At 39.6% G+C, this 20,508-nt stretch overlaps 1 protein-coding gene across 2 annotated transcripts in view; it reads right to left on the bottom strand.

Moving 5' to 3' along the window:
- Cdk19 (cyclin dependent kinase 19) overlaps window positions 1-20,508 on the bottom strand; it is a 143,314-nt gene that overhangs the window by 77,637 nt on the left and 45,169 nt on the right. For both annotated transcript variants that reach the window (XM_041653528.1, XM_041653529.1), the window contains exon 2: window positions 16,698-16,773. In XM_041653528.1, coding sequence (XP_041509462.1) covers window positions 16,698-16,773 — 76 coding nt within the window. The remainder of the gene's footprint in view (window positions 1-16,697; window positions 16,774-20,508) is intronic.

The following is a 20,508-nucleotide window of genomic DNA, read 5'->3' as shown; positions in this document are numbered from 1 at the left end:
CCACTGCCACATGGCGATACACAGATTAATGGAAATGGGTTAAATTAAGATGTAGGAGTTAGTAAGAAGTTAGAGCTAATGGGCCATGCAGTGATTTAAATAATATGGTTTCTGTGTGATTATTTTGGAGCTAAGCAGCTAGGAACCAACAAGCAGCCTCCCTCCTTACAACATGGAGGTGCAGTTCAGGAAAAAAAAAATGCTTACTGGCCTTGCATGTATGAGGTCCTGTATGGATCTATTTTATTAGCATCTATGGAAAGCCTCGTCTTTACTGACAATAAGGTTAAAGGCTGGTTAGAGGGAGTCAGAGATTCACATTAAATGCAGCAGAATAAAATCCTGGGTGACAAATGTTCTTGTGACAGTAACACCACCAAGAGCTCAAGCAGCTCCAGAATGCCATAAAGAGTGTGAGAACGATGCCAGGTGACCTCAAGAGAAGGCCACCTCCCTGTAAGAATGGCCCAGGCTACACAGGCTCTAACAGACTGAACGGAGACGACAAGTTCTGAGGCCTCTTTGCCTTCCAACAAGCCCCCAAACACGCAGCTCTTTACTGAAATGTGCTCCAAGAGCATTTATTTAAACCCTGTACATTTTACCACAATGTTTTCAATATCTCTAAAAATTATTTAAAAAACAAAACAATGGTTAGCTTTTTTAACTTTGGTACTATTTCGCTAAGGAAAGAATTATAATATCACTCAGAATTCATTCATATTCTCTCTCTCTCTCTGAAACAAGGTTTCATTGTGTATGCTATACTGCCTTCAAACTCCACATCCTCCTGCCTCTGCCTCCCAAATATTGAGACTATAGGCATGTATCACCATGCCCAGCTTCTGAGTAATTTTTTTCAATCAATGTAAAAATCACAAGATGAAAATTTTCACGCTTTTACATAACACATTCAATTAGTTCCAGAACACCTTCAGGAGTATAACCATCACCACCTTATTGTTACGGACCATCACCACCCATCCTAAAACAAGCATTATACCCAAGGCAAGTGGCACACAGCCCCAATCCCAGCTCACAGAGGCAGCAGATCACAATGAGGACCCCATTCTATAAAAAGCCAGTCATAACGTTCACACAGTTTACTTATGGAAACTAAGAACCACGGATCGTATGGTGTGGGTGTGTGATTTGTACCCTCACGAGTTCATGGGTTAGAATTATAGTCCTTAGTGGGGCAATGATCTAGTAGATGAGAAGTTGCCAGGTCAATGGGAACATGTCAGTGAAAGGGTTATGGTGGTTCCAGGGGAGTCCTGAGTTAACACATATGAGAAGCCACAACCCTTGGTTAATCTCTGGTTTCCAATTGGCAATGTGATAGCTTGTTCCCACCTGAAATATATGCCTTGATATCATATAAACTTGGCCCCTCACCAAAGGAGAGATCAACAGGGTCACCCGATCTTAGATGTTCCACCTCCAAAACTGTAGTGATCTGAAAGAAAATGGCCCTCAAAGGGAGTGGCACTGTTAGGAGATGTGGCTTTGTTTGAATAGATGTGGTCTTGATGGAGGAAGTGTGTCACTGTGGGGGTGAGCTTTGAGATCTCCTTTGCTCAAACTACACTCAGTTCACTTCCTGTTGCCTGTAGATCAAGATATAGGACTCTCAGCTCCTCCAGCACCACGTCTGCTGTACGCTGCCATTTCCTGCCATGATGATAATGAACTAAACCTCTGAACTGTAAGAGAGCTGCTCCAATTGAATGATTTCCTTTAGAAGAGCTGCTGTGGTCATGGTGTCTCTTCACAGAAACAGAACCCTAAGTAAGACAAAAACTAAGACCAAAATAAATCCCTTTATAAAGTTAACCAACTTCAGGTATGTTTTTAGTGTAACAAAAAATGAACTAACACAGAGGACAACCTTTAGGTTCAAACATTTTATTAAACTTCAATTTTAAAACCATGCCAAGCTTTTCCACGGTAGAGATAGGTCATTCAGGAAAGCTGTATTTTCCTTAAACTATGATCACTTGTATTTTGGCTTAGAAGAAACTATTTTCTTATTTCCTTAAAGCAGGGTTGATAATTTACAGTGACAGCAATAAAGGGTAGCATTTTAATTGAAAGCAGGTGAGTTTTGTTAGGTGGCTTTCTCAGGAAACTTGATAGCATAGTGGGTGGCTTCTAGTTCTTACTTGTATTGTTTTTTGTTGTTGTTGTTTTTGGTGGGGGGAGGGGGAGTCCGAGGCCCTTCAGTGTTTCAACTATCAATGACCACATGAACAGAGCATGGACTCAACTCATGTGAGAACTTGTTCGGTTTTGTTTATGTGGACTGTGGTGTTTTGCTCTCTATCAAGTACTAGATGATTCCCTTTCTATTGTTTAGGGAGGGGTTAACAAAGATCGGTTACAAATGGTAGTCATTTACTCCACAAACTAGGACACCACATACAATAAGCACTCTTTAAAAACTAGTTTAAAAAGTTGTTTTAAAAAGAACAATCAAATCAGAACCACAACAACGTAACTAAGTACATAAAAGACCTTACCTAACTGCATCACAGACCCAACGCCACAGAGACAGCCTCCTTTGCAATACTATTCAGAACATTCCAGTTTGCTTTTCTTAGTGTGATTAAACACTCTGACCAAAGCAGCATGGGGGGAGAGGGTTAACTGGCTCATACTTCCAGGTCACAGTCTAAGGGAAGTCAGGAAGGAGCTCAAACAAGAACTATAGGAAAAGTCACAGAGAAATAAACACAGCTCTGCAGCTTGCTGCCAGGCTCATATTCCACTACCTTTCTTACAGTCTAGGCCCACCAACAGCCTAGGTACCTCCCACAACCAACCAGCCGAGATTAATTAGTAATCAAGAAATCCCTTCAGGTCAATCAGATAGAGAGGCTTCTTCTTCCCAGGTGTGTCAAGTTGACAACCAAAATTAGCAATTGTGAGCACATCCCCTCACAACTTGATACACAAGCACATCACTGCTAAACATCAACCCCTAAGCTTCCCTTTTACCCACTCCAGTGTCTGGAAATATAAAGGGAAAAAGAAGAATCACACATCAACAAGCACCTGGTGTTAAAGAGAAAAAAAAAAAACCACAAGTGACCATATGGACTCGCCCCAAGGATGCTGAGGGACACCAAAGTGTCTACTGCAGCCTTCTGAGTCTACAAGGCTAAGATTCTGCAGCTACAGAGTAACCTAATTGTGTCTGCAGTCTGAGATTAATCCAGTGGCTATATTTAGGACAAGCTGGCAGAGAGGCAAGCAGAACAGAACATTATTGTTAAAAGTTAGGCAAAAAAAGATACTAAGGATTTAGACCGAGGCAACAGAAGCAAAAGTGAACCAACCAGGCTTGATGGCAGCACTCAGAAGCTGAGACAGAAATAGTCATACAAGCTCAAGGGCACCCTGGGCTACAGTGAGAGTTGGAGGCGAGCCTGGGCTACATACTGAGACTTTTTTTCAAAAGCATTTTTTAAAGTAAAAATGAAACTGAAGTTGAAAAGCATTTTGAAATAAGATTAAGACATGCAAACTAAGGATAAATCTTGAAAATGAAAGAGCTCATCTAACCTGACTGCAAAAGTAGGAGGTACTTAGGACCTTTGTTTCTGTGCCTAAAGTCTAAAACTAACACACAAATAGAAAATAAAACGCACACCACCACCCAGAATTATAAGTTACACAGTTAAGGGGCCGGCACCAACCAGAGGAGGCCTTGTCATGACCCTGTGAGCAGAAAGTGGGAGGACGCCAAGAAGAAAGGCTCTTCAGCCGATCCCTACCAGGTAAGGTCCACTGGAACTGAAGTATTTCTGTGTTTTTTTCTGATACATATTGAGTATGTGGAATCTGCTAAATGAACCGATTACTGAAGGATATTAAATACTAACTTCCTAAAATCTAATTTCTGCTAGCTTCAAAGGATTTCTTTGAATCTGATGCTTTGAAAACTCACACTGCATCAAGCAAAAAGACCCAAACTAAAAAACATGTTATTAGGTTTGCTTTTGAAATGCTGAAAACCTCAGAAGTCTGAGTTAACAAAACATTAAATCAAATTTAGAGAAGAAAACTAGAGAAAAAGCCAGATTAATGTTATTAATACTTCTTAGAAAAAGAGTCAAATAATGAGAGGCATGTGTGTTCCTAAAGGCAGACAGTGGGAAGCAACTTCACCTGCACCCTTGAGCGTTAGACCTTCCCTCCCGACTCAACCTAGTCAAATCACACAAAATCCCAGGCAGCCAAGGAGCTGGGCAAACTCTCAAAGGACCACTCAGGCACGGCTACCACAGTCTCAAGCACATCTGAGCACAGGCAACGAGCACCTTAAACTAGATTTCCATTATTAAACTCGGGGTGCCTGAGGAGTTTGAGTGTGGCTGTTTAAATAAATCTTTTTTTTTTTATTCTTAAAAAAATAAACTCTTACACAAGAGTAAAACACAGAGAGTAGCAGTGGTGGTGTACACCTTTAATCCCAGCACTCACCTCCGCACTGGGGCAGAACTCTTTTGAGTTCAAGGTCAGCTCAGTCTGCAGAGCAAGTTATAGAACAGCCAGGGCTACACAGGGAAACTGTCTCAAAAAACAAAAAGAAGAGAAAAAGGGAGGAGAGGGCAGGGGGAGGAGCAGAGGGAGGAGGACGAAGAGACACGATAGGCTACCTATGAAATTAATGTAAAAATCTTTCATTAATTTTTGGTAATCTAACAATCCTTTCCTTTATCTCTTGAGAGATAAAGACTAAACTGTTGGCTTGGTTTTATAAATAAACTCAGAAAACACTCTCTTTCTGCATCTAACTTGTAAAAAGATGCAATGTTTGCCAAAAGAAACTGGTAGGATATTGCTATGGGAACCCATTTTAGTATCATTCTGAAATACCAGTAGCTTCAAAGAACAGTTAGTGACTCCATCTGAGAAAAAGATAATCCTAGTATTTCACAATGCAGCCAAGATAATCATGTTAGAATCATGAACAGTATTGCTTTACATATTCTTTCTTGGGAAACAAAGTATTAAGAGATATTTTATAAGATAACAGCAGTACATTAGCAAAGATACATTAATGCCAGTTGTCTTGAGTAGTATATCAGATGCTCTACCCAGGGACAAAGGACTGTCTTCCAGCCCAGGGATGCTTCTGTATCCAGTCTCACACCAGAAGCAAAGAGGAGAGGGACTGATTACATAGTAACTAACTATTAACAAGAAAGGTCTGGAAATGTCCCAGGCCTAATTTAAATACCCTGGTGGAGGGAAGAGGTGTCCAAGTCGGTATGCTGGTTAGTTTTATGTCAACTTGACACAAGACAGTCATTTGGAAAAAGGGAACCTCAATTGAGAATATGTCCCATCCAGACTGGCTGTGGGCAAGCCTGTGAATCATTTTCTTGATTGATGATTGATGTGGAAGGGCCCAGCTGACTGTGAGCATTTCCACCCTTGGTTTTGTGTCCTGGGTACCATAAGAAGGCAAGCCAGTAAGCAGCACCACTCCATGGCCTCTACATCAGCTCCTGCCTCCAGGTTCCTGCCCTGCTTGAGTTCCAATCCTGATTGCCTTTAATGATAGACTGCGACAGAAGTGTAAACCAAATAAACCCTTTCTTCCCAAGATTTTTTTTTCTTGTTGTGGTTTTTTACTTTGCTTTTTTTTTTTTTTTTTTTTTTGAGACAGGGTTTCTCTGTGTAACAGAGCCCTGGCTATCCTGGAACTCACTCTGTAGACCAGGCTCGCCTCAAACTCAAGAGATCCACCTGCCTCTGCCTCCTGAGTGCTGAGTTTAAAGGCATGTGCCACCGCTACCTGGCAAAACAAACAAAAACTATTTAAAATAAAAAAGAAATCGGAGCTTTCAAAAAGTAGAAGCATTAGTATCTAATAAGAAAAAAGTTCCATCGGAAACAATCAAGAAATCCACAATCAGGATATTTTTTAACATACCACATCAGTAGTAATATTAAGTGTTTTCAAAGGAGTAAAGTAGTGGGACTGTTATATAGCACTAATAAACTGTAAATAATACTGTATCGCTGAGTAAAACTGTTTACCTAGAATGATATAGGTTTGTTACTCTTTACCTCTAGATCTTAAGCCTTTTGAAATATATATATTGTGTGTATGTGTGTGTGAGAGAGTGTGTGTGTGTGTGTGCGCACGCCTGCAAGCATGTGTGTTTTTGAGTCACTGTTCATCAGTGTTGTAACAAAATAATTTATGTATTACTTAATATTAATTTGTGAGTATCACAGTTCAATAGAAGATTATGAAAAAATGCAAATTTTACCAAAATTCTTATATTGAATTTAAACATCTGTAAAAGCTTATTATTATACTACAAATAGTTTGATCCTATAATTGATTCTTAAATTTAGTTATTTTCTCTTGTTACTTATGCACTTGTTCTCATAGCTTTCTTTCCATTTATTTTTTAAAAAAGAAAACCCTTCTATATATAACTATAACTCTTCAGAACCTTGCAATAAATATTCTTTGACCTATAGCAAAATTACTGCAATGAGTGGGCTTTTTTCCTCCAAGTCTCAGCCTCACTCTGGAGTCTGAATAGCTTGTTCTTTGTGGCAAAGTTTATTTCAGAAGTACCTAGTAGTCTTTCCTTCTTGTGGGATTATAGATCTGTCTGCTATAAACAAAAATAGATGTCCTTCCTAACTTAGATCCTAGCACTTGGGAGACAGAGGCAGGTGGATCTCTGAGATATCTATCCCATACAGTACCAAGTGTTCCAAGGTCTTCCACTCACTGCACATTGTCTAGCTATGGTCCCTGTATTGATTCCCATCTACTAAAGGAGAAAGCTTCTCTGAAGATGGCTGAGCAAGACACTGATTTATGAATATCGCAGAATGTCATCAGGAATCATTTTGTTGGTGTGTTTCTTTAACAGAACAGTAGTGTTTGGTTTTCCCCTAGGTCCACGGCCTATCTAGTCTCAGGTTCATAACCATCAGAGCAGTGTTAGGAATGGGTTCCATCTCATGGATTAGGCCTTAAAGTCAATCAGACAGTGGTTGGTTACTCCCACACGCCTTGTGTCACTAGTGCAGGGCGCACCCTGCAGGCAAGCCACTGCTGCAGACAGAAGGGTTTACAGCTGGGTTGGTGTTCGCCTTTCTGCTTTGGTAGTGAGCAGAGTTCCTGTAACGTGAACTCTGGTCTGGTCAGTAGGGGTGAAGGCCCTAAGTAGGAACAAGCTCAACGTCTCCATGTTCAATGAGTTGTGTAGGTGTCTTTTAGCCTACTTTTTCCACTGGATTAAAAGCATCTAACTTTATAGACCAGTAGGATGTCTCAGCAAGTAAATGTGCCCACATTGGGGAGTATTTGATAGCCTGGCTCTTTTATAGGAATCACAGACTTGGGATAAAGAGAAGTAGTTTTAGATAAATTGACAAATTAGTTCCATCGAAGTAAAGCACCTCTTATTGCAAGTTAAAGAACACTGTAATAAAACCAATGGGACCTTTCACATCCAAGGATTTTACTTGAAAAAGCCACATATTATCCTTTTCTTAAATCATTTGTAGACTAGAATATGTTCTATGCAAAACTTCAGAGATCAGTTATGGGGAATATACAAATTTTTAAATGATACTAAAACTTAAGACATCAACTTCAAGTTCATCTAATGTCACAGAAGGGAGTAATTTTCTCTACATATGTTTAAATGTCTATTTTAATTATTACCAACTTAACCTGCCATAACTCCAGAAGCCTATTTTAGCACGCTATCTTTTGTTCATACTGAGACGACAGCACATTGGGATGAGGTGTGTGCGTGTGTTGTGTGTATATGTGAAAAAGCCAATATACACTTTTAAGGTCATCTCAAATTAACTCTGCTTATTATTAGACAACAAAAATTTAAAAAAACATCGAAGAAAGGAACACTGGAAAAGGGTGCAGCAGCTCACCCGAATCTGAACATCCCTCTTGGTACTCCTGCTCAGTGTGCTAAGAACAAAATGTACTGTATGATTTTCAGAAAGATAACAAAATAGGCAGCACTCAATATAAATTAACAAAGACACACAATATAAAAAGTGACAAGGACAAAGAAGAATGCCGTGAAGTATTAAAATATATTTAATTGATAACATGATAGAATCATTACATTGGAAAACCTTAGCATTAAGAATCCTGGAGCTGGGGGTGTGATGCAGTGGGCGCCCACATGCTCACCATGCATTCCTGAGTTCAATGTCTAGCACAAAGAAAAACAGACACAGGGTAGAGTGGGGGTGATTTTTAAAAGCTGAACGAGAAAACACTCAAATGAACCCCATGCTGGCAACATCTCAAGACTGAAACCACAGGTAAATATGAGCTTATGTACCTGTTTTTTTAATATAAGAAATATAAAGAACCTTGGCAGACATACCAGAAAGGCAGATCACCCACCACCCCCTCAAAAAATTATGTATCACTAAAATCTACAAGGTGTAGGATTTCCAATTAATTAAAACATTCTTCTAAGAAAAACAACAGAGTCAATCTTCTCGATGACCAGACCTGCTCAGTATGCCAAGAAGCTTATAAAACTGAAATTTATGCTTCGTGCTTTCGAAATACAGTCTAATTCCTGTGGGTATCTGCTAACACCCGGTCTCATCCTGACTGCACTGTCCCAACGGGTTTCTGTGAGCACCTCTTATCAGCAGAAACACAAACAGAACAGGAAGTGAGGCTGTCTTTACGGCAGCGCTGGGGCTGGAGTAAACCCTTTCTCTTACCAGTAGTGTTCTACCATGTGCACTACTGTATCACCACCTCACTGTGGACTTTCCCTGCTTAGGCTGCCTTGTCCACTGGTCTCTAGCTACATAACACAGCTACTTACATGTGACACCCTGCCACCAGCTGCCTCCCAAGTCCCCTAGTTCACCCTATCTTCAAAGAACCAGCTCCAAGTTGTACGGCTTGGGTAAGACACATACTAGTTCTTCCTGGTTGCCACAGAACCCCTGCATTTGTCTCATTTTTTCCAGTTATTCTTTCTTTTACACCCCAAGAACCTGAAAGAGCCTGCCTGTCACCATCACTAAATATGAAAAGATAAGATCCTAGTGCTTTAAGATTTTAAGTCAGTCCCACCATTTGGGAGGCTAAGGCAGGAGGATGAAAATTTACGGCCAATCTCAGCTACATACTGCGACCTTGTCTCAAGAGCAGCAGTACAGGACTTGAATCCACGATGCATATCCTGCTACAGCTGGAGCTGAGCAGTAGAACAGCTAACATGTGCAAAGCACAAAGATCAATGAACACGCACTTACAAGTAAGAGAATGTGCTTCCCCATAGCACAATGATAAGCAGATAAGAGCTCCCCTCCAGAGAGCCTAACCCAGGCACCTGAGTGACTGACGGGTTTTCAGAGAATAGACTGTGGCCCCAGCACCATTTATTTCAACATTTTCTGAGGAAAAGGGTACTCCAGGTTTCAAAAACTCAAAAGACTTTAATAAGCATAAAAATTTTGCTTCACAAAGTATCACAAACAGGAGTGCCCAGTATTTACCAACTGGTATAGCTGGGGGAGACAAGTGTATGTTCTGTTGTGACAGACTGACCAAATATCTTAGTATTCAAAGACAATACCAAGTACTGAACTTCTGAAAGGAGTATGTATGTGCTCGGCATGGTGGGGAACACCTGTAATTCAGAACCTGAGAGGCGGAAGCAGGCCAACTGCCTCAAATTCAAAGCCAACCCAGTGGCAAGTGTCAGGCAAGTTACACAGCTAGAATCTATCTATTTCAATAAACAAACAAAGAAGTATTTAGCAGACTTCTGTTAAAGATATCAATAATGTATCTTCCTACAATACTAGCGCAGAGTCAACCTCAGGGAAATGAGAGTTCACTGTTTTAAGTCCCTGCCCCTTCATTTCCCTCCACAATGGACTGTACTTTGAATTGTGACCTAAAAATAAACGCTTTATAACATAAAAATGAAGCTGACCACAAAAAGAAAATAAAAAAAGCTGGGCATAGTAGTGCACACTTTTAACCCTAGTACTATGGAGGTAGAGGCACATGGATCTCTAAGCCTTTTCTCTGTATGAGTTCCAGGCCAGCCAAGGCTACACACAAAGAGACCCTGTCTCAAAAGAAAAGAAAAATCCTCATCTCTCTAGGTACCTAAACATAGGTAAAATAGGTCCCAGCACTATCAGCTTGCTCAAGACAAGCAGGAGGCATGATGGAGTCAACACAACCCCAAATCTATTTGAATCCAGAACCCAAGTTCTTTCCCACCTTACAATGAAATCCAAGGAATATATCTTTAGTTTTGTTTGTGGTTTTCCCTCATTTTAATGTCTTATTTTGAGAGTCAACTGCCTCCAAGTCTGACAATCTGAGTTTAATCCCTGAACCCACACAGTGGGAAGAAAAACTGACATGTACAGGTTGCCCTTTGACCTCCACAAACACGGCATGACTGCCAAGTATGCACACACAAACAAGTACTTGTGATCCCTGAACCCCACTCCCATGGTGAGAGGAGAGATAGGCGTGTGAGTCCAAAAGCTCATGGGCCGGCCACTCTGGGGTGTATCGTGCAGCAACTAGAGACTGCCTCCACAAAGTGAAACAAGAACCAATTCCTGGAAGTAGTTCTCTGGCCACCGTGTGTGTGTGTGTGTGTGTGTGTGTGTGTGTGTGTGTGTGTGCGCGCGCGCACGCCTACATGTACACACTCTCTGCAAATAAATAATAACAGATAAATGGTCATCCAGGATCACTGTTCAAATTAATTGAATTAAAGCTTCCAGTTTAAGGCGTGAAGAGATGGATCAGTCAGTGAAGTGCTTCTATGCAAACAGGAGGACCTAACATCAGCATACATAACAGCCAAGCAGGCTGCACACACCTGTACTCCCTGTGCACGGCCACAGATGGGGGGGGGGAATTTCTGAGACTTGCTGTTAGCTAGTCTAGCCAGATGAGCAAACTTCAGATTAAAGAAGAAACTATGCCTCAACAAGTAAGATGTCAGAAGGTGAAAGCGGAGGGGCTAGATAAGGGAGGAACTGTGTATATGCTCAAAACACGCTATAAATTCCCAAAGATTTAAAAAAAATGTTATGTAAAATAAAAAAAAAAGGTGGAAAACAATTAGGAAAGACATTTGACAGCCACCACTGGACTCCACATGCACATGGACACACAAGCACTTGTATAAGGCGTGCACAGATATAAATAGATACATACAAACACACATAGAAACATAGTAAATTTTATACTTTAATATAGAAGATATTTTGTTTGTTTGAGACAAAGTCTCACGATGCACATAGCTTTGTCTGGCCTAGAATTCCAATGCAGACCAGGCTGGCTTCAAACTCAGGGATCCCAGGGTGTGGTGCACATCTATGATAATAGCACTCGGGAGGCAGAGGCAGGCAGATCTCTGTGAGTTCAAGGCCAGCCTGGTCTACAGAGCAAGTTCCAGGTCAGCCAGGGCTACAAAGGGAAACCCTGTCTCAAAAAAACAAGGAAAAAAAGAAGAAAACATCCAAAAGTAGAGATTCTGTTCAAAATAAAGCACATAAAATTTCTTTAGTTCTGCTCTAAAAACCATGTAAACTTTTTATGAAAAAATCACCATAGAACATCCTGTTAAAAAATATCTTCTAAAAAAGTGGTCAGCTTTTAGAGATTTTTCACAGAAATCTAATCCTTTCACAGGAAGGGTAAAATTCTGAGTTATAGTCCTTGTTCCACAAATCTATACTTTCACAAGATTGGACATAGAGTTGAGGGATCTCTAGGCTGAAACATAAAATGATACAATAAAATAATTCCAACAAGACAGTTCTCTACTTTTTATTTTTTAAGATTCATTTATTTATTATGTATACAACATTCTGCCTCCATGTATGCTTACATACCAGAAGAGGATGAACTCAGGACCTCTGGAAGAGCAGCCAGTGCTTTTAACCTCTGAGTCATCTCTCCAGCACCTTCTCTACTTTTTTATAGTTAATAAAAACTTTATTTATAAAACTCTTAAAATTATTGTCTAATGCCATGCACTTCTCCACTTTTAACATGAAATTTAACCCATAATGTTAATTCTATAGAGATACATTAGGAGAATTTAAACAGCTTTATTCGTGGATATTTCAAAGCTTGTCTCAGAGTTAATTACCAGCTAATATGCATTCTACCAATTCTGTTTCATAATTTAAAAAAAAACAAAGGCTTGTCCATCTATACTAAAGTTATAAGCATTCCACTGAACTTTATAAATGGCCGGCTGGCCCAGTCGGAGAGCAACAGCAAAAACAAGCAGAGGTAAGTCCTTCACTGGCCACTCCATTCCCGCCTACCTACTGCACAGTGAGTACAAAAGATGAAAGTGACAGTTCCTAACAGCTGATCTCCCTGTCACCCTGGGAACACCAGAGCTGGAATGTGGATGGACACATAGATTTGGAAATAGCCAAGCAGAAGTCACTGAGGAAGTACGACTTCTCAGCACTGCAGGCCAGAACTGAGAGAGGCAGCAAGCAGACAAGCCAGGATTAGTGCTGGAAATTCAGTGGTTGCTATATGAGGTGCTGGGTTCAATTCTCAGCACTGGGGAGAGGCAGCTTCTTGGCCTGTCTCTGCTCTCTGGCAATAACACAAATGAGGTTTTTGTTTTCTGTGTTTATGTATGTGATATGTGTGCATGTATGGCCACATGTGTGGGCATCAGTGTCTTCCTAGATTGTACTCCACTTTACTTACTGAGGTAGGGGTTCGCACCTGAACCCAGAGCACTCTGATTCAGTGAGTCCAGCTTGCCATTTTGCTCTGGGGAACCTCCATCTCTGTCTCCGAAACACAAAAATGCAGTCAGGCCCACCCAGTTTTACTGGGTATTAGGGATAGAGTCGGTCTTCAGACTTGTTCAGCAAGCACTTTCCCGAGCCATCATCCCAGTGCTAAATAAACTGAATGTTTAAGTGCCTCAGCCCCAACTCAAAATTTTAAATCCTAATGTCCAAACTGAAGCCACTACTTCTTGGGCCCTCTGTGAGGTGGGAGGTGATTAAGTGAGATAGCAAACAAAGCCTTGTGAATGTTCCCTTCTAAAAGGGGGAGATCCCTGCATCCTTTCAACCACAGAAAGACACAAGGAAAGGATGGCCAGCAATCTGTAATAAACAGGGAACTAGGCCCATATGAGACACACCCTGTTAGTGCGCTGATATTAGAGGTTCTGGTCTTCAGAAGGGTCACAACAGATGCTTTCATGACATCTAGTCTCTGTCGTTTTATCATAATAGTCCAAAAAGAATAAGGTACCTATTTAGCCTAATCTCTTCAGCCTGTTGCCCTAATAACCCTTTAGCCTCTCTTTGCTATGCAAACATCTCATTTTAAGAGGACTAAGGAGTTCCATTGTACAATTTGTTATATATCCCACATAACCAAGAATGATTAATGAATTGTTTAATTAGCTTTATAGTTGGAATATACATTTGTATTACTTAACATTAAAGCACACTCCACAAAAAGGTAATAGACTATTCTTTTGGGGGGCAATTTTTACAAAGCAAATGGTCTTAAATATATATACAAATAGTAATCAAGATTAAGTGTTGGTATACCAAATGATTTTACCATCCTTTTTTATAGCATTTGATATTTTTATAAATAACATGTTTAAATTTTATAACCATGAAGCAAACTAGTACATATGAATTAATGATATTTACCATGTTTCTAAGTAGCAACTATATGATCACACAGGCTACAAATACAAGATTCTTTATACTTGAACTTCTTTGTAATCTCAACCTAAAATGCTAATATTCACATGCTCCTGGCATGTTCATCATCCAAAATTACACCCTATTGTTGCATACTGTAAAGCTATAAAGCACTACAATTCAGACTTGGCCCATAAGTTTCGAACAGAATAAACGTGTGATATGGCACCAGATGTACAAGTTCTCACCTTGTAATTCCAGCACATGAGACACTGAGGCAGGAAACTGAGGCAGGAAGTTCAAGGCCAGTCTGGGCTACAATATGAATAAATAGTAAATAAATAGTAAGTTCAAATCCAGCCTGGGTTACAATATGAATAAATAGTAAATAAATAATAAGTTCAAATCCAGCCTGAGCAACAATATGAAACACTGTTTCAAAATAATAGTGAGGGGCTGGAGAGATGGCTCAGCAGTTCAGATCACTGGCTGTTCTTCCAGAGGACGCGGGTTTGAATCCCAGAACCCATATGGTGGGTCACAACTGTCTGTCACTCTAGTTTCAGGGGGTCAGACAGACTGTTCTGGTTTCCTTGGACACTAGGCAAGCACATGGTGCACAGACATCCATACAGGCAAAACATTTATACATACATACATACATAGCAAATCTAAAGAAAACTGAACACAATGTTGTGGTGATATGGCACTGTCCTTTAGTGAGCCATGAGATGATGATGCATCCTCATTCGTAAACTTCTTGCCTTGCTGTATACAATCCCAACTTCACAACCCAACTACAAGTTCTTTTTCGAGGACCCAAACCTGCCTTATTCACCATAACTTCAAAATAATAATTTTACTTATTATTGGCCCTTATAATTGGTCCTTCCCAATTATTTCCACATCAAAATCTTTTAACTACATGCCCATATCAACTAGAAAATATTTGGTCTGGCAATGTATGACATATAAAGGTAAAAAATAATTCTACTCTTTGGTTAATGATATTGTGTGCGGTGTCCCTAAGGTACCAGGCTTTGTGCAATGTCCCTAAGCTACCAGTTCTGAAGCCTGATTCCCACGTCCCTTATAACGCTAGCCTTCTACTGGCCAGCAAAACTAAGTAGTAACAGATGAGAAACTGAACTTATCACTAACTTACCACCTGGCCAAACACCCAAGCCTACAGACTTCCTGCCATGTCATGGGGTTTTCTGTTGTGAGTTTACTTTTAACACCACGTTTTCTTATGACTAAGAGTTATGGCATGTTTCCAGTGAATAAGGCAGGAATGTGGAACTGTGGGTATAAGAGTTACGTTCAAGTAGAGATCCTTGCCAGCAAATGCTACATGCTTTTAATCCCAGCACTTGGGAAGGGGCAGAAGCTGGAGGGTCTCTGAATTCCAGGCAAATCTAGTCTATGTAACAAGTTCCTAGCCAGCCAGAGCTCTATAGTAAGACCCTGTCTCAGAATAATAGAGACAAAGAGAGAAAGGGAGAGAGACCTGGTATTCTACCCTTGGAATCCCTCCTGCTCTCAGTAGTTTTCTAACTTTCCCTTAATAAATCTAATCTACACACACACACACACACACACACACACACCCCTATGGATATGAAAAATGTAAACAACTATTTAAGAATTACTAAACAGAGGCAGGCGGATCTCTGTGAGTTCGAGACCAGCCTGGTCTACAAGAGCTAGTTCCAGGACAGGCTCCAAAGCTACAGAGAAAGCCTGTCTTGAAAAAAAAAAAAAAAAGAAAAGAAAAGAAAAGGAAAGGAAAGGGAAAAAAAGAATTACTGAATTACTAAGCATACCTCATTTAAATACTTAACAATTTAGAGGGAATAGTCTCTAATAAATGAAAAGCACAATAAAGCCCAATAAAAAACCTTATTGATGAAATAAAATGAGAAACTGCAATAGTAAGCCTTCAAAACCAGAATTATAGTTTTATCTGTTTTCTGGTATGAAACAGGTAGACTTATTTCATATATAAGCATATTTCATATATGAAATATATAAGTATTAAAAGTACTTATTTCACAGAATTGTAAAAATGTAGTGGATTAGTACTTAGAAAATCCTCATCAGATATGGCTACCCTTGCTTTATTGCAAAAGTAGTCAGAGAAAGACATGGAAAGGAATTAGCCTTCTCTAATAAATTATCCTGCCAGGTGGTTGGGGGGGACTCATGCCTTTAATCCCACCACTCGGGAGGCAGAGGCAGATGGATGTCTGCGAGTTCAAAGCCAGTCTGGTCTTCCGAGCTTTCCAGAACAGCTCCAAAGCTACAGAGAAACCCTAACTCAAACAAATTTTTTATTCTAATATGATGGCCTGATTTATGTGACAATCTATAAAATCTATCACTATATATTTTAGAAAAAAATTAAACCACATGATTTAATAATATAGACCCCTTTGCTATAAAGAAATATTAGACTTGAGGCTGGAGAGCTGGCTCGGTGACTCCAAGCACTTACTGCTCGGACAGAGGAACCAGCACTTCCATGAGGCAACACACAGTCCTGTCACTCTAGTTCAAGGATCTGACACCCTCTTAACCCCTTGGGCACTAGCACACACATGGTACACATAAGCTCATGTAGTCATGCATGCATACAAACGAATAAGTAAAATCTCTTATTTTTAAAAAGAAATATTAGACTTAAAATTACAGAAAAATAACCTTCAATAATTATTCACTAACGCAATTATGTTATTCACTATCTCTAAATTACAAATATCAAATCATCAAGAAAATGTTCAAACGTGACTTTCAAATGATTTTGTTACAGATTTTCCCATTTTATATAAAATATCTTAAAATTAAATCTGTGAAATTACCACTTATTATACAATTAAGTAATACATTATTGCATATTTTATATTAATTTCTTTGAAAATAAACTGCAATATTGGTAACAAAATAAACCATCTTTATCTACTTACTGCAATCTCTCTACAAGCTGACATGGATATCCCTGTGCCTTCGATCTGCTTCAGTGCATATTCTTTTTCATCTTTTCTGTGTGTGAAAAAGAAACAAAACAGCTTTATTTTTCCATATATTACTTTTGGATTTAAAATTATAATTATAAAAACAATGGAAATGTATTTAGTCTCTCAATGACATGTAAACATTTTCACTATGCAATGCACTGCTTATTATTTTTTATAATATTTCTACTATAGAAATATGAAATACCAAAAAAATCATGTTATAATGAAAACACCAGACAGAGCTAAAACATGAAATGCAAAATGAACAGAATAGAATATTAAACAGCTCTAGTTCAAAGAGTAAACAAGGATAAATATAAACTCAAACATATTGTAAGATGACTGTCACTCCTCTCTTAATTATCTGCAGTCTACAGAAGCATTCTGTTATAAACCATCACTAAAAAATAACCAACAGACAAAAACTACCAGACTCACTAATTACCAATTAGGCCCCAAATTCCAAGGCGCCAAGCGAAAGTCTTTTAAGATTTCAAAACTTCGCACCAACATCGCTTTCTCCAAACTCCCAGAGAAATGCAGAAGTTAAGCACAGGTTTGAAAACAAGCAAAGGCGGCCAGGCAGTGCTGGCACACACCTTTAGCCCCGGCACACAAGAAACAGACAGACATCTCTGTGAGTTTGAGGCCAGGCTGGTCTACAGAATGAGTTCCAGGATAGTCAAGCTACACAGAGAAATGTGAAAAGCCTGAAAACAACAAACAAAAAATAGCACCAAGCAATGGAGACAGGATTAGGAATATAGGGAAGCCTAACAGTTACCAGGGTTTTAACCAATACAATATAGTGTTTCAATAACAGAGGCGGGGATCAGATGAGTGGCTACTTTAATAGTTAATATCCTCAGTGTACAGACACCAGAGCAGCCACAAGACGGTCCCAGCTGACGGTCATAACTGTGATTTGATTTTCTGGTAAACACAAATCACATCATGGCTTGTTCTAACAACAGGGACATGATCTATGACCCTCCAACTTCTGTCTTTTGGTTACCAGCCAAGACATCTTAGGTTTGATCCTGAGCAACAGAATAAAATAAGAGGTTAACAGTACTGTTTACTTCTGAGAAGCAAAGGAAATTTGAAACAGACAGTAAAAAGAAAAGCTTTTACATTTTATGTACAACTGCACTGTCGAAGGTTCGATTTTCACTATGTACAGCTATATTTAATAAAAAGAATAAAAATAAGTATTCCCACTAAAAAATCAACAAACAACACTGGTTTTGTACATTTTTCCTATTAGTCATGCGTGACTGCATAATGAAATTTCAATCAATAATAAATCACACATCCTGGTGGTCCCATAACACAATAAAGCTGACAACTTCCTATTATACCACAGCAGCACAGCAGAGCACAGCACTCAAGGCAAAAATCTATCAGATATTTGCAAATATTTAATATCCAGACCAGCAGTTCTCAACCTGTGGGGTACTAACAGGGGTCATCTGAGACCATCAAAACAGATATTTACATTATTATTACATTATATTTACATTATAACAGTAGCAAAATTATAGTCATGAAGTAGTAACAAAATAATTTTATAGTTGGGGGTCACCACAACACCAGGAACTATATTAAAGGGTCACGGCAGCCAGGTATGGTGCCGCACACCTTTAATTCCATCACTCAGAAGGCAGACAGATCTCTGTGAGTTCTAGGACAATCAGGTTACACTGAGAAACCCTGTCTCAAAAAACAAACAAAAAAGTCTTCGGAGCGCCGGGTGGTGGTGGCGCACACCTTTAATCCCAGCACTTGGGAGGTAGAGGCAGACGGATCTCTGTGAGTTCGAGACCAGCCTGGTCTACAAGAGCTAGTTCCAGGACAGGCTCCAAAACCACAGAGAAACCCTGTCTCGAAAAACCAAAAAAAAAAAAAAAAAAAAAAAAGTCTTTGGCGGGCAGGAGCTATCACAGCACAGTGGTAGATCTCCTGACTTCCAGTAGAATGTCCTAGGTTCAATCCCTGACACTGACAAATGAGAAGGAGGGGAACTGATACTTTAGCTGAACAGTGGCCGCATACACCTTTAATCTCGCTCTTGGAAGGCAGAGGCAGGTGGAACCCTGTGGATTCAAAACCAGTCTGATCTACAGATCGACTTCCAGGACAGTCAGGGCTATACAGAGAAACCCTGTCTCAAAAAAACCAAAACCTATCTATACAGCCACAGCATTAGGAAGACCAGGAGCCTCTGTTTTAGAGGCACATGATGCACATGACATGATGGTTTTATTAAAGGTCAACAACAAAGAACTGGCACATTTGTCATACTTAACTATTTCTCATTTTTCCCATTCTATATCTAATAGTAAACAAAAGAGTTTAGATGTTATTTATAATGTACCTTTTAACATACCATTGTGATCTGGGGATGTAGCTCAGTGGTAGTGTATTTGCCTAGCATGCCAAAGGCCCTAGGGTTAATCTCTACCACAGATAGATGGATGAATGGATGGGTGGGTGGGCAGATGAACGGACGGACGGACAGACAGATGGAAACAACAGAAGGAGGGAAGATAAAGTTCTTTTGAATATTTTCTTAATTACCTACTTTGGGTAAATAAATGAATTATAAATGCTTTCCTCCCATAAATGAATGAATAAATAAATAGATTAATAATAAAATGTCTAAGTATTTTATTTATTTTTTCCATTATATGCCAATCAGGATAATTAAGCATCTTTTATTTTATTTTCATTTTTTAAAAAAATGGCTCCCCTAGAGTCACCTGGGAAGAGGAAAGCACAACTGAGAAACTGGCCTATGGGCAGGTCAGTGGGACGTTTTCTTGATCAATGACTGGTGTGAGGGCCCAGCCCACTCATGCAGAGCCACCCTTTGGCAGGTGATTCTGAGTTGTGTAGGAAAGCAAGCTAAGCCAAGCCATGGAGAACAAGCCAGTAAGTAGCACTCCTCTCTGCTTTTGTTTCTGCTTCCAGAATCCTGTTCAACTTCCCTCAGTGGTAGGAATGAAATAAAACCTCTCTCCCAAGTTGTTTTTGGTCAGTGTTTTATCACAGCCTGCTGTGGGACAATGGTTTGTACCCTGTCAATTGTATTTTAATAAAACACTGATTGGCCAGTAGCCAGGCAGGAAGTAGAAGCAAGGCAACAAGAACAGGAGAATTCTGGGAAGAGGAAAAAGCTTGGTCGGCAGTTGTGACCCAGCCAGAGAAGAAGTAAGATGTGTCTGCCTCGCTGAATAAGGTATCATGAGCCACGTGGCTAGCATAGACAAGAATGATGGGCTAATATAAGTGTTAATAAGAAGCCTAAGCTAATAGGCCAATCAGTTTATAACTACTGTAGACCTCTATGTGATTTCTTTGGACTTAACTATTGCGGGAACTGAGCAGGACAGAAACCCCAACAACAAAGCCATGGAAAGCAATGAAGAACTATGGAATATTAGAAAAATATACAGATTATACTACTATTAAGTATATACATCTAAATGTACACTTGAGAGTACACAAAAATTAAAAGCACATGTTAAGATGCAAGAATCAAGCTACTTCATGGTACTGGTAATATAATGGATTTAAGTTAGCATGGAGGGGGATCCAAAATAATCTGATACTCCAAAAACAACTGCCTATTTAATAATGTTTGGTATTTTCAACATGATTAACTTTGGCAGATGACGGGAGCAGTTAGGACAGGATCTTACTATGTAGCCCTGACTGGTCTGAAGCTCTAGTCTGGTATTTAGATAGACCAGGCTAG

The sequence above is a fragment of the Microtus oregoni genome, unplaced genomic scaffold (genome assembly GCF_018167655.1).
Source record: "Microtus oregoni isolate MIOR12 unplaced genomic scaffold, Mior012 000006F_ref0000085, whole genome shotgun sequence".
NCBI classification, from domain to species: domain Eukaryota; kingdom Metazoa; phylum Chordata; class Mammalia; order Rodentia; family Cricetidae; genus Microtus; species Microtus oregoni.
Note: the sequence above shows the minus strand (reverse complement) of the source record. Positions and strands in the feature narration are given on the sequence as shown.